This window comes from Xenopus laevis, chromosome 6L (genome assembly GCF_017654675.1).
Source record: "Xenopus laevis strain J_2021 chromosome 6L, Xenopus_laevis_v10.1, whole genome shotgun sequence".
In the NCBI taxonomy this organism is placed as follows: Eukaryota; Metazoa; Chordata; class Amphibia; order Anura; family Pipidae; genus Xenopus; species Xenopus laevis.
In genome coordinates this window covers 25,484,243-25,497,941 of record NC_054381.1, presented here as the reverse complement: position 1 = coordinate 25,497,941, position 13,699 = coordinate 25,484,243, and the positions used below count along the sequence as shown (strand labels likewise).

Below are 13,699 nucleotides of genomic sequence, written 5' to 3'. Positions count from 1 at the left end.
GCAGGAGGGCGGCAGTGTAAGCTTGCAGATGGGGAGAGCAGGTGGAAGAGCTCAACCCGAACCCGTCTGTGACCCACAAATGGAGTGCTGAGGTGAGCCCGAACCCGCCTGTCCCAATGGGTCCCGAGGGTATCGGCCAGCCTACACATCACTACTCCAAATTACAGGAAGGCCACCTCCCATGTAAATTTTATGCAAATAATTTAAAAAAAAATGTAAAAATTATTTCTTTGTCTCAAATAATAAAACAGTACATTGCACTTGATTGTAACTAAACTGCATGAATCTATATTGGCAGCAAAACATTCCTATTGGGTTTATTTCAGTTTTAAATGTTTTAAGTAGACTTAAGGCATGGTGATTTGAATTACAGAAAAAAACTCTTAACTGAAAAAAGCCAGGTACCGAGCATTCTGGAAAATAGATCCTATACCTGGGCCAGCACCACCTGCCAGCCATAGAAATATGTATCAAAGTACAGAATGGTTTCCCTTTAATTATGATGTTATCCTACTATTGCAGGAACTGTAGTGGCTTTCCATACAGGGGTCCTAATTTATTTAGAGACCACAGGGTGTAGACATTGGCACAAACCATCATTTTGTTTCCCACAATGCAACATTTCTTTTTAGACTTCCAAGCAGAAGAACTAGATAGGTTAGGGTGAAATGGGTTAAGAATGCACCCCTGAAAATTCGTGCCATTGCAACCCTTGTGAATGGCATGGAGAAAAGTTATTTTCATGCGTTTTGAGCATCTGTACTCATCGTGGGAAAATTGCCTGTCCTGGCCTTTTTGTGCCTTTATCATAGGGAAAAGCTGAGAGTGATTTCAACATGGGAGACGGCAGGCAAACTGCCCAGGTGCCCTTCCCCTTAATTAAAGGGATCTCATTAATAAACCACTTATCTCTTAGGGCTGAACTCCACAAGCATCTTTCATCTGATCGACGCCCGTGGAGTTCAGCCCTTAAAGAAATCTATAAAAAAGAAACAGTGTTAATAAAACCTATTAAGAAAATAATTTGATGCCATGATTCAAAAGCAGTTTTGTGTTTTTTATCCAGAAAACAAAGAATAAATTTTTAGGGTTAGTCCACACAAGGAGATTCGGGGAGATTTTGTTGCCTGGCGACTAATCGCCACGTCTTCTGAGCGACTATCTCCCCGAACTGCCTCAGCATGTTTTCCCATAGGCTATAATGAAAAGTCGCCTGCGCTAATGCACACGCCCGGATGCATTTTCAATGCCTCAGTGACGCAACTTCGGGCGACTATAGAAAACGTATCGCCACGTGTGCATTAGCGCAGGCGACTTTTCATTGTAGCCTATGGGAAAACATGCTGAGGCAGTTCGGGGAGATAGTCGCTCAGAAGACGAGGCGATTAGTCGCCAGGCGACAAAATCTCCCCGAATCTCCTCGTGTGAACTAACCCTTAAACTTAAAGGGTTAAAAAATAAAAGCAAATTAAGGAACAAAAAAAAAACCCCAGAGCCTTTACTTTCCCTGTGCATTAGCATAAACATCTGGCAAATCCTTGGTGTTTTCTCCCAGGCACACACACACATCTGCCCTGTATTCTGCAAGCTTACCTGGGTAGGAGGGGCGCTGGCACATTCTTGTTCCGCTTTAATGATGTCCAGTTTCCAGCCTGAACATGCCAGCCACTAACACACACACATGTACATTTATAGCAACACATACACACACCACCACTGTGTGACTCCACTGCTGCAGAGAAGTCAAATGAATTATCCAAAAGCCCATTTACATTCCACAGGTCTGATAAAGTGCTGCTGTGACTGCCCACTGCCTCACAGCTCCAACCTGATTAAACTTGCCTCCTCCTAGCACTTGTATTCCAGCAGCTGCTGCCCAACTCACAGCACTCCAGGAATTCTCCGCTGCTGCTACTGTTGCCGCAAAAAAACTATGAGAAACTGCTGAGGATCTAAGCTGCCTCCCGGTAATTGGATATAAAAACAGCAGCAATGTCCAAGCCATCACGTTTGGCCAGGCCCGTGCCATCTCATGTACCCTCTAAGCCGCCTATGAATAGGAAAGAAGATTTTAGCAGCCGAGGAAGGAAAATCAGCTTAGGAGAGAAGATTCTGCGAGCAGGCAGTGAAGGGAACCTCACTAAGCAGCAAGTGCAGACAGTCCAAATATCCAGCAGGCAAGCCGGCTCCAGTAGCACTAAAGGTACAGTGATTTTTTCTCTCTGTCTCAGAAATATTAGCTTTTACATCTGTTTCAACTCCATTGACTGGCTGTGTCCTGAACTGCATCTCCCAAGTGGTGGTTGTGCTGCAACTCCCTGACAGGTGGGAGTAAATCCAATAACAGCCCCCTCTGCATTGCTGTTATGTCCTTGTTCCCTTTATTCCTTGTACACAGCACATAGCCAAGGTTTTATACTGTACCCCCAGCAAGGGATGGCTTTTGAGACTCACCTGGAATCACTAGAAATTCTGTGAAATACAGTAAATTCCATGTGGGGATTTGTCTTTTCAATGCAGTACAATCAGGTCAGAGAGAGCTGCAAGTAACAGATACTCACTGAGTGTTTCCGATTCAGCACCAGATTAAGGGCACTGCAACTAAAGGTTGAGTAATGTTGGCATGGGAGGATTTACATGTGACAAATTATACTTCATACACATTTATTCTTGTTATTCTGTTGGCTCCTTTGTCACTCCATAGTTCTATCCCCCTACATTATATTTCACCCTGGGCAAAGTATGCTTTCATTAGGGTTTAGTGGTTGTTGTAGTTCAATAATGACTGAAGGGTTACCAAATGGACAAAACTGATACAGTTATTGCTATATTGCCCTAATTTTGTATCTTGTCCTGCTACTTTAGTTTCCAACTCCAGCTCTTACTACATACAAGTTCTGCCCTTGTGGGCTATATATGGCATTCAGTATATGTATTTTTACACTTATTTGTACTTATTATTGTAAGGACCCCCTGTTTCTTCTACTAATTTATTGTTCTTCTGTACAGTGTTTTGCCCTCAAGAAGTGCAATACAAACAAAAATATTCATACATACTGTACATGCGAGGCAGTCACCCCATTGGAATCCTGAAAACATCTCTGCTAATTTGACCATTATATGCATTTGTCATTACCTCAAAGTTGACTTCAGTGCCTTGCTAACCCATTTAACTCCCAGGTAGAAAAAAGAGGCCATTAAAGAGCAACATTTCAATTTCCCCAGTAATGTTCTGTCAGTTCAAAGGTCTGTTGCATAGGCTGCTATATACAGCAATGTGTACATCAGCCCTCTGCAGTGTTTGCAAAACAGTTCTTTTATTTTACAAGCCTCGGAGCTGGTTTAAACAGTGATGTAGCGCGATAAATAAAAGGTGGATTGTTTTTAATGGCAGAAGTGACACAGGAGCCACAGGGAATGTTTCAGCGCCGTGTGTTTAGGAAGGAAAGGTCAGATGCCGAGTATGTTTTATGGCTGGTGGCAAAAGCATGGCAGGGAACTTTCTCAGCAGAGAAGCAGAGAATGTTGGAAGAAGGCAGCTCTTTTCTCATATCATTAGATCATTTCACTTTTTAATTAGGTCCATTTCCTCCCGCGTGTCCTTAGGGCCCACACAAGTAATGTGGGGTTTTTTTTTCTTAAAATTCTATTTCCTATGTTGGAAATATGCAAAGTGGGGATTAGCTGCGGCAGATTATTCAGCACAAATATCAATTCCCTAGATTGCTTTTTGGGAAATTGAATTAGCTTTCCTGCCTAGCTATTCACTGCACTGGCCGAAAGATTTTTCCCCACCATTACTACTTGTACCGGGGTATTATTTGTTGTACTAAACTTTCATTGTGCCACAAGACTGGGCTGTCTTAACCCCACAATTCACAGATTATTGTTTCAATGCAGGGGCAATTTGTAAACAGTTTGGCAGCTTATTGGCCAAAATGTGAGCCTTTTTGGTTGGTATATGATCTGTGTACTGTGTTATATTCATCCAGCTGGCTAGAAAATCCCATTGGGTAAGAACAACACCACACTGTGAATAGTCTGTTCCACCACTTGGCCAAATTAAGTGATCTTTCCATGTATAGCTAGAGAATCAGACTTGCTGGTTCAACCCATTGTCATAGTTTATTTCAGGTATGTGACCTGTCATTCAGAATGCTCGAGACCTGGGGTTTCCCAGATAAGGGATCTTTTCAATACCCTAAAAACTTTTTTCAATATGAAATAAACCCAATAGGATTGTTTTGAATCCAATAAAGATATATTATATCTTCGTTAGGGAAGAGTTCAAGGTGCTGTTTTATTATTACAAAGAAAAAGGAAATCCGTTTTAAATATGTGAATTATTGGATGAAAATGGAGTCTTTGGGAGATGGCCTTTACGTAATTCAGAGCTTTCTGGATAACGGGTTTACAGATAACGGATCTCATACCTGTATTAACACATCAGGGACCATTGATACTCTAGCAGGTCTCTTCTTTTCACCATCTGCTCCCCATTCTATAGTAAAAGGGTAATGACCTTCAGAAGCCCCCCCCCCCAGTATCATCACAATGACCCTGTCCCCCCTTTCATTTATATTAAATGCTTCTGGCGAGCAATTGGGGGTGTTAAATTCCCCTTTCAGCATCAGACTTGGTGGGCTAGGGCCACCGGGGCTGCCATCTCAAGGTCCCCCTCCCCAGGGCCACCCCACCAATTTCGTTAGGTCCTTTAAAGATGCCACAACCCCCTTCCTCCCCTTCTGGTACCTTGTAGTCTGGTTGTGGTCAGGAGGGGAGGTCAGGAGAGAGGGCAGATGTTTCAGGTAGGTCTGGATCAGCAGCCCACCCAGGTTTTTTTTTCCAGTGTCCCATTGGCCCAGAAGATCCTGTCCCCTTTGAAGTGAACATTTAGCACCAGTGCAGAATAGTCTCACACAGGGAGACAAAAGCTTTTCATTTCCTCCCTAATGCTCTGTTAAATTATGTCTGTTATGTTTAGGCAGGAGAGCTGATAATAAACATCTTGCCTGATGGCTTCATGATCTGAGCTGTAAGAACCAGCTGCACCCCAGTCAAAATACTGTCATCCAGCTCATGTACAAAATATGGCTCTGTCACCACATCTTGCCTCACGCCTGATAAGGGCAGCCCCGCATAATGCAGCCTTTCAGGAAGCGTTGGGGTAACCTGACACTGAAGCTTTTTCACTTCACCCCGAGGCCTGAGAGGGGAACATTCCTGGGTTTGAAGAGGGTGTTTTAGAAATTCTTTGCAGCATGACTTGCCCTGGTAGGGTAAACACAGGAGGTGATGACACATTATTATCTTATCTCTGTGTGCATGGATTAAGTAGCTCATTTGTAGTGCTGGAGAATGAAGCAGTCTTCAGTGGATACTGCTGGACACGACTCATGAATGTGTGTGTTGCCTTAGCTGGAATGGTCCCTTAATACTACAGTAGGAGATAACCTTTGATCAACCGCATCATGTTGCCTTAGAAGTGACATATAGAGAAAGACTAAGCTGGAACACATGAACTGTGGATAATAGCAATTAGGACTAGACTTGGGTGGTAGCACATGGGGAGATTAGTCGATTAGTCGCCCAGCGACAGATCCTCTCTAGTAAGGGCAACTAATCTCCCTGAAATGCCTTCCCACCATCAAGAATATGAATCACCGGTGGATAGGCATACGTATCGATTTGGATTTCCAAAGTCGCCTGAAGTTGCCTCACGTCAGGGACGGAACTAGGGGTAGTCAGAAGAGGCACGTGCCTAGGGTGCAACGCTGGTGGGGCGCTGAGCACGTACCTCTAGCCTGCATATCCTTAATCCAGGCCCTCATGTTTCGCCAGTAGCAGCGCTCATTACCCTCACTGCTCCTGTTCTGGTATCTTGTGCCCCAACCCCCTGGTGTCATCGCGTATGTGCACACGCGCAGTTGCACGTTCATGCGCTCATGCTAGGCGGCGGGTGTGGAGCGAGGTTGCTGGCTGGGTTGCCTAGGGCGCCCAGCGGGCATGGCCCGGCCCTGCCTCGTGTGGAAACTTTGGACGACTTCAGAAAACTAAAGCGACACATATGTCATCCCACAAGCGATTCTTATACTTATGGCAGGAAGGCATTTTGGGGAGATTAGTCGCCCGCAGTAGAGAAGATCTTCCCGGGTGCCACGTGTTCCACCACCCTTAAGATCTGGCAGTCATATAGTTTGCTCCATGTCCTACACTTTAGTGCAGGCCTCTGTGCCCCAAAATATAGTGCACAGACCACATTTGTCCACATGAATACAACACTGCTTGGAAGCAGCAGCATTTTATTTTTTATAGGAGGGTATGCAGGCATCCCCTAACCTAAACCTAGAAGTACAAATCAGGGTGTGATCACAGGGGTAGGCCACAATGAGCTCTGTACTTTACTGCACTGTGTTCCCTCCCTACTGCCAACCCAGGGCTACATGAAAAGTACAGGCAGATCCCAGATGCAAATTCTTTTTTAAATGAGCACTAAGGAGTACACTTTTATACCTAAAAGTTGTGCCAGGTTCAGAGGAAATGAGCCCTAATATGTTAAATGGGTGATTTTACTATGTTATAGATTTTTATAGTTTTTGAATGATTTGCCTTCTTTGTCTGACTCTTTCCAGCTTTCAAATGGGGGTCACTGACCCCATCTAAAAAAATGCTCTGTAAGGCTATAAATTAGTGATGTGCAGGTCGGGTAAGACCCGACCCGGACCCGGCTTCCTTCCACTCGCTCCCGCCCGAGCCCAACTTCCAGGTTCCTTTTAAAGACCTGCACTGCCCCGCCCCACCGATGACATCTCAAAAGGGGTGGGGCAAGCAGGCGCACGGCTTTAAAAACTGGAAGTCGGAAGCCGGCAAATGGGGGTGTGAGGTCAGCCCAAACCCGGCCGACCAGCCCGCACATCACTACTACAAATTTATTGTTTTGGATACTTTTTATTACTCATCTTTCTATTCAGGTCCTCTCCTCAGACTCATTCAAATCAGTGTTTGGTTGCTAGGGTCATTTGGACTCTAGCAACTGATTACTGAAATTGCAAACTGGAGAGCTGCTGAAAAAAGCTAAATAACTCACAAACCACAAATAACAAAAAATGAAAACCAATTTGCAAATTGTCTCAGAATATCACTCACTACATCATACTAAAAGTTAATTAAAAGGTGAACAACCCCTTTAAGGATTCCTTGATGTATTCTGATCCTGTCATCATAGTTGAAGACCTTTTCACCTATCCAATTTAACAAAAACTGGGTGCTATTTCTTGCGTTCCAAGGTTGAAGTGAGTTGGTGGTGCCTGTAGCACCAGCCTAAATAGCCCTTTACTGGACTGTGCACATGGTGGGCTTTGATATTTTACTTGCAGCCAAATGTAAGATGAGCAAGAACTAGCACTGTGATTGGCTGCTAGTGGGATTTCGATGAATCAGGCTAATTGCGCTAGAAAGCAAACAGGGCACCCCCATGCTAGTGTTATTATTATAAATATATATATATTGGGAAGGAATAATGTGAATTTTATAAAACATTGTTACTCCTGAGTTCATCTCTCACCCCCACAACCTGTAATACTGTAGCACATGATCACACTGATGCCTGTCGGTATCTTTATCATCTTATAATACACAAAAGCCATGAATATCTTGTAAATGATATCCTTATAAACGGTGAGTTCTGATGTCATCAGTTATAAACGGTGAGTTCTGATGTCATTTCTGTCACATGACTCACTAAAATGTGTGTATTATAATAAATAAAGTACCCCCAGTTGTAAAATATGAGGATATTAGAAGTTACCTCGGAGTTCCATGACCTGTATAAAAACATTCGGCCTTCATGAAACTCCTCGGTAACTTATAATATCCTTATATTTTACAAGATGGGGTACTTTATTCACTATATAATGAAGGGAGGCAAATTTCCTTTAGGAGCACATTCCAACTGGCATTTTTACACCTAACCATGTGTTTGTGTGTTCCACCACACAACACAGGACTCTACCCACAGGAGCGGGCATCAGTGCTGTAAGTGTGCAAACAAAGTGATCTGTGTTTATTTTATTCATTGCCCATTTATGCTCCCATGGGTAGAGACCTACAGGGGAAACTTTGATGCATTAACACTGGCTTTGCCATGCAGCAGAATGCTGGAAAATCAATTACATCAGACACAAGTTAAGCTGGCCACAGACGCAAAGATCCGATCGTACGAATCAATGTACAATCGGACTTTCCCATCTCCCAACCTGCCACTAACCATTCAGATCAAAGTCTTACCATTGCGACCAAATAAAGTAGTTAAAGAACAGATCAGCCGATGTTCTGCCCCTGACAGCAATCGACGATAGACAAAGCTAGTCTCCCACTGAAAATCGTACGACCGGCAATACACGCAGAGATATTATCAGCAGCCGACAGAAATTTTCTAACCTGTCCGATCAAACAAACGACCGATCTCCGCCGGACGAAAAATGTTGGGACTCTCCACACATGTTCCGAAAATCGTACGAATCCTCGATTCGTATAATGAGTTCTTTGCATCTATGGACTATGGACTATGGGACTGTGCCATTTTATTACTGGGTTTTTTTCCTGCATAGAGACATAAACATTAGTGATGGGCGAATTTGCGCTGTTTCGCCGAAAAATTCGCGAATTTCGTGCAAAATTCGCAAAACGGCGAAAAATTCGCGAAACGGCGCCGGCGTCTCGTTTTTGACGCCGGCGCCCGTTTTTCCGACGCCGGCGCCCGTTTTTTGCGCCGGCGTCCGTTTTTGGCGCCGGCGTCCGTTTTTTCGGAAATTTTTTTTTGACGCCGCGAATTCGCGCCTGGCGAATAAATTCGCCCATCACTAATAAACATATAAAAGACTAGGGTGACAAATGTTGCCTGATGTGACCCTGTGAGGATTGACTTTGAGGAGTGGGTCATGTGTTTACTGTCATAAGGGGCTTTGGATGTGAGAATGGGCATATATCCAACAGGCTGTGAGAAGGTTATCTCCCTATTGCAAATAAGTCTAACTCTGGAATCCACCTTATTATCTATACAATCCCTCCCAGACTGCAGTCAGACCATTGGCAGCCAGTTGGACAGAGCCATTGTAATGTAAATGCAGCAAATGTAGGAAATATCTCAAAAGATAAAAGCCATAGCCACCTTCGGGCCCTTGTGCCCCCCACTAATGACAAGGTCGTTCCTGGAAGAAGTCATGAATGCAATGGGATAAAATCAGCTTGGCTATGCTAATTGGCCTGAATTCCTCCAGGTGACTCATTCGTTTAATCCATTCCCATTCACTGCAATTTAATCAGGGGGATATCTCAGGACACTCATGACTTGGACTCAAATGAGCCAGGAACTCCCCCGACAGGAGTGATACTTTTGCAGCACAGTGGCATTTTTTCTTTGGATTTAATTTACAGTATTGACCTGTGCCTTCAAAGTTGCTCCCATCTGCTTCTCAACTTTCTGATCGTGTTAGGCCTTTCACTTGTATCTAAGATTAGGAATTATCAGCACTCATTAAAACATAAGCACAATGTAAAATTAAATTTGCTGAAGGAGCTGATGCTCAAGGGCTGATTACTGATCTGATGCAGACTGTGCTACTGGTCAAATCTGATGTAGACTGTGATGCTTGCTGTACTATCATGCAAAGTCATTATAAATTAATTCATGTGCCTCCAGGCATTTGTAGGTGATGAAGTACATGAGCCGACCGAGTCGGCAGCTTATTGGCCCGTTTGTGGGGCCCTCCGACGGGCTTCCCAGATCGATATCTGGCCGAAAGTCACCAGATGTCGATTGGGCAGGGTAAAAAATCCCACCCGTATAGCCTCCATTCTGAGCTGATCGTTGGGCCTTAGGGCCCGCGATTGGATTAGCCCGATATCGCCAACCTCAATGTGGGCATATTGGGGAGAGATCTGCTCAAATGAGCGGATCTCCCTGTGTATGGCCACCTTAAAATTACATCCATGTGCTTGTGTGCGGTTTAATAGACACTGGAAATGTATTCTGTTCAAATTTACACTACTGCATAGATTATGGGTAAGGTTGCCATCCCTTTAATACCGGCTGCACAATGAATCCACATCCTACATGGGTAGTTGGCCATTAATTTCAGGCTCGTACAGACGAGCGGTTTTCCTGTGCTCCCCTGCATTCAGTTTTAATGCATTGAACCAACGAGGAGAACGGGAAGAAACGCAGCCTATTCATTCAAAGGGGCCCGTACGCACACAGGCACATGTAAGCACAGACCACAGGTGGAACCAATTGCAAATAGTCTTAGAAAATGAACATCTACATCATACTAAAAGTTAAGTAAAAGGTGAACAACCCTTTTAACGTAAGATAAAATTACATTTGACATTATTTACCCAAGACAAATGGAATCAATAAAACTAGAAAACTTACACTGACTTCATTTGTTGCAACAAATTGGGGTGATTCGCAAGCGGTGTTCAGAATTTGCACTAAATAACTAAATGCCAAAATATATAAATATATAAATATCTCATTGACAAAACTGGAATGAACAGGTTCAGTAGACGTTAGTCCATAGCACAATGCAGCCAACATTAGCCATGCAGCATGTGTTTTTTATGTTTGCTCTTTCAGATTATACTAAAGCCTAATTTATACATTTAATGAAACGATGAAAGCATCAAAAGCACAAATGTATTACTTCTTTGATCTTTCAGATTATTGAGGCTGTAAATTCAACTCTCTTAACTGGGCACATGTAGAATCCACCAGCCGCATGGTTTGTCCCTGCAGTGCAAAGAATTAAATTAAAAGGGATGTGTGACTGATCCAGTGCATAAATAATAAGCTCCATCGTTTGGATAATTCATGGCTTCAAAGAAACTAATGTAATCTGCATCATGGATCTAAATCTGACTTGTTTCTTTCAGATTAGTTAGGGATCACACCCTGAGCCCCCTTGCTTGATCCTTTACTTATTTGGATTAAAACGTTATTTATTTGTAGGCTGGATTAGCAATCAATCCAGCGACATGATTTTTTTCTATGAAGCCGCGTACTCTGCATCTATAGGGGATCCTCTTCTACTCTTCCACTTGTAAATTGTTAGTAGCAAGTTGTAAAGAAATATCACGACTTCCCTAAATATTTTGCACTGAGATATTTAAAAAAAATCTTGATATTGTCCATGGCTGAGGGCTATTTCACAGTTTACTTCATTGGAAACCTCATTTCTTGTCCGCCTCTGTTTAATTCAAACCCTGGCCCCTGATTTGCTACTGTATGACAAAAGGGCACAAGAATAAAGTTGCCAGTGCAACAGAGTGGAGACCTGCAGCAGGTCGGGTACCCATGAAATACCTGCAAAGTGGTTGTGTAGAAAGTTCCATATTCACCAGGCAGGTAGGCAGTCTGCAGGTATCTGGGTCAGCTGTGGGTCACGGCCTTCCCTCTCACCTCCAGTGATCATGTCATTTTTTTTACCTTTTTTTTACCTTTACCTGGTTGATCTGTCTCCAGTGTGACGTCACTTCCAGTCCATGGTGACGTCACTTCTGGACATGAGGGTTCCTTGATTGGGTGGTAAGTAAACCCATTTCTGGTTCAGGCCTGGGAAGAGGGCGTAGCGGGGGGATGGGTGCGGGTCAGTGTGTCCAGGTCAGGCACTGGTCTGCCCGACTGAGCCCGTGCAGGACTCAACAACAGACGACTGTTCCAGCACACAGAAGTAATTTAAAATACCATACACATTTTATGCAAAATCATTTTCCCTTGGCAACGTAGGTTTTAGTTTAAAAACAGGACAGTAGGCTTAAACCATGTAATACATGCCTACCTTGTAAAAAAAAAAAACAACCCAGCAATACACAGGTGTTTGAGTCGCTTAGGGAATATCCTTAGGGATATTCTGAATGTGGTTGTATAGTGCATGACAGCACTGTCAGAATGGCCTACTAGTACCAGGATATATCTTAGTGGGCCCATGCTGTATAAGGCCTCAACCTAGAAGAATCCCCATCAAACCTTATTTTCACTGTTGCTAGTACCGATAGTCAGTTTATTACCACTAATGCATGCTTCAGGTAAAGCTTTTCATCAAAACATGCTCTTACACTATTTTTTTCTGCCTGTTTAGCTAATAAACATTAATTATCTGTAATTCCCTCTAAAATCTATTTTATCTGTAATCCCTCTCTAAATCTACCTGGGCCACTGGGTCTTTGGACACCCCTAGTTAAAGGGATACTGTCATGGAAAAACATGTTTTTTCCAAAACACATCAGTTAATAGTGCTGCTCCAGCAGAATTCTGCACTGAAATCCATTTCTCAAAAGAGCAAACATACATTTTGTCAGTTTCCCAGCTGCCCCAGTCATGTGACTTGTGCCTGCACTTTAAGATGGAATTACTTTCGGGCAGGCTGTTATTTCTCCTACTGAATCAGTCTCAGTAAGACTTGGCTTTTACTATTAAGTGCTGTTCTTTGGCGTGCGATTTTCGGACCGTGTGTGGAGAATCCCGACATTTTTCGTCTGGCGGAGATTGGACGTTTGGTCAATCGGACAGGTTAAAAGATTTCTGTCGGCTCCGGGTAATATCTCTGCATGTATTGCTGATCGTTCGATTTTCAGTTGGAGACTGTCACTAGCTTTGGTCGGACTTAACTTTCGTACGATTGCTGTCAGGGGCAGAACATCGGCTGATCTGTTCTTTTGTACTTTATTTGATCGGTATGGTGGTGGCAAGTCGGGAGATGGGAAAGTCAGATCGTACGTTGATTCGTACGATCGGATCTTTGCGTCTGCGGCCAGATTTAGATCTTCCAGGGAGCTGTTATCTTGTGCTAGGGAGCTGCTATCTCGTTACCTTCCCATTGTTCTGTTGTTAGTAGGGATGTAGCGAACGTCGGGAAAAATGTTCGCGGACATGTTCGCGAACGTCCGGACAAAAATGCGAACGGTTCGCGAACGTTGCGAACCCCATAGACTTCAATGGGATGGCGAATTTTAAAAGCTAGAAAAGACATTTCTGGCCAGAAAAATGATTTTAAAGTTGTTTAAAGGGTGCAACGACCTGGACAGTGGCATGCCAGAGGGGGATCAAGGGCAAATATGTTTCTAAAAAATCCATTGTTGACACAGCGCTGCGTTTTGTGCTGTAAAGGGCAGAAATCACACTACGTCACTCAGGTGGTGTTTCTGGAGACGGTATTATTATTGATATTTAGACAGAATGTGAAAAAGCTCACACAGCTACTGTAGGTGGCAGTGGTTTGAAGAACAGATGCAGATGAGAGATCAGCAGCAGGACAGACAGCTGCCCACAGCAGCTACATACAGAGCACTGCAGTAGAAGGTAGATTACTAGCCAGCAAAGCTACCTAACCTAAAATGTCCCTCAAATCCCTGCAGAGTTCTGTCCCTACAATACAGAGCAGTATCAAGTAGATTACTAGCCAGCAAAGTTACTATCAACTGTCCCTCAAATCACTAACAGCTCTCTCCCTACACTAGCTCTTCCAAGCACACACAGGCAGAATGAAAAAACGCTGCAGGGCTTCAGTTTATATATGGAAGGGGAGTGGTCCAGGGGGTGTGGGGGTGGTCTAGGAGGGAGAGCTTCCTGATTGGCTGCCATGTATCTGCTGGTCTGGGGGAGAAATGGCAAAAAAAAGCGCCAGCTAAGGCGAACCCAAAT

General features: G+C 43.7%; 1 protein-coding gene across 4 annotated transcripts in view; it reads left to right on the top strand.

Moving 5' to 3' along the window:
- Positions 1–1,720: 1,720 nt before the first annotated feature.
- The window catches only part of kiaa1217.L (KIAA1217 L homeolog), a 253,698-nt gene continuing 241,719 nt past the window's right edge, over positions 1,721–13,699 (top strand). For 2 of the 4 annotated variants that reach the window (XM_018267251.2, XM_018267249.2), the window contains exon 1: positions 1,723–2,203. In XM_018267251.2, coding sequence (XP_018122740.1) covers positions 1,993–2,203 — 211 coding nt within the window. In that variant the 5' untranslated portion in view covers positions 1,723–1,992. Of the gene's footprint in view, positions 2,204–13,699 lie in introns of all 4 variants that reach the window. The other 2 variants (XM_018267250.2, XM_018267258.2) reach the window with 2 other exon arrangements.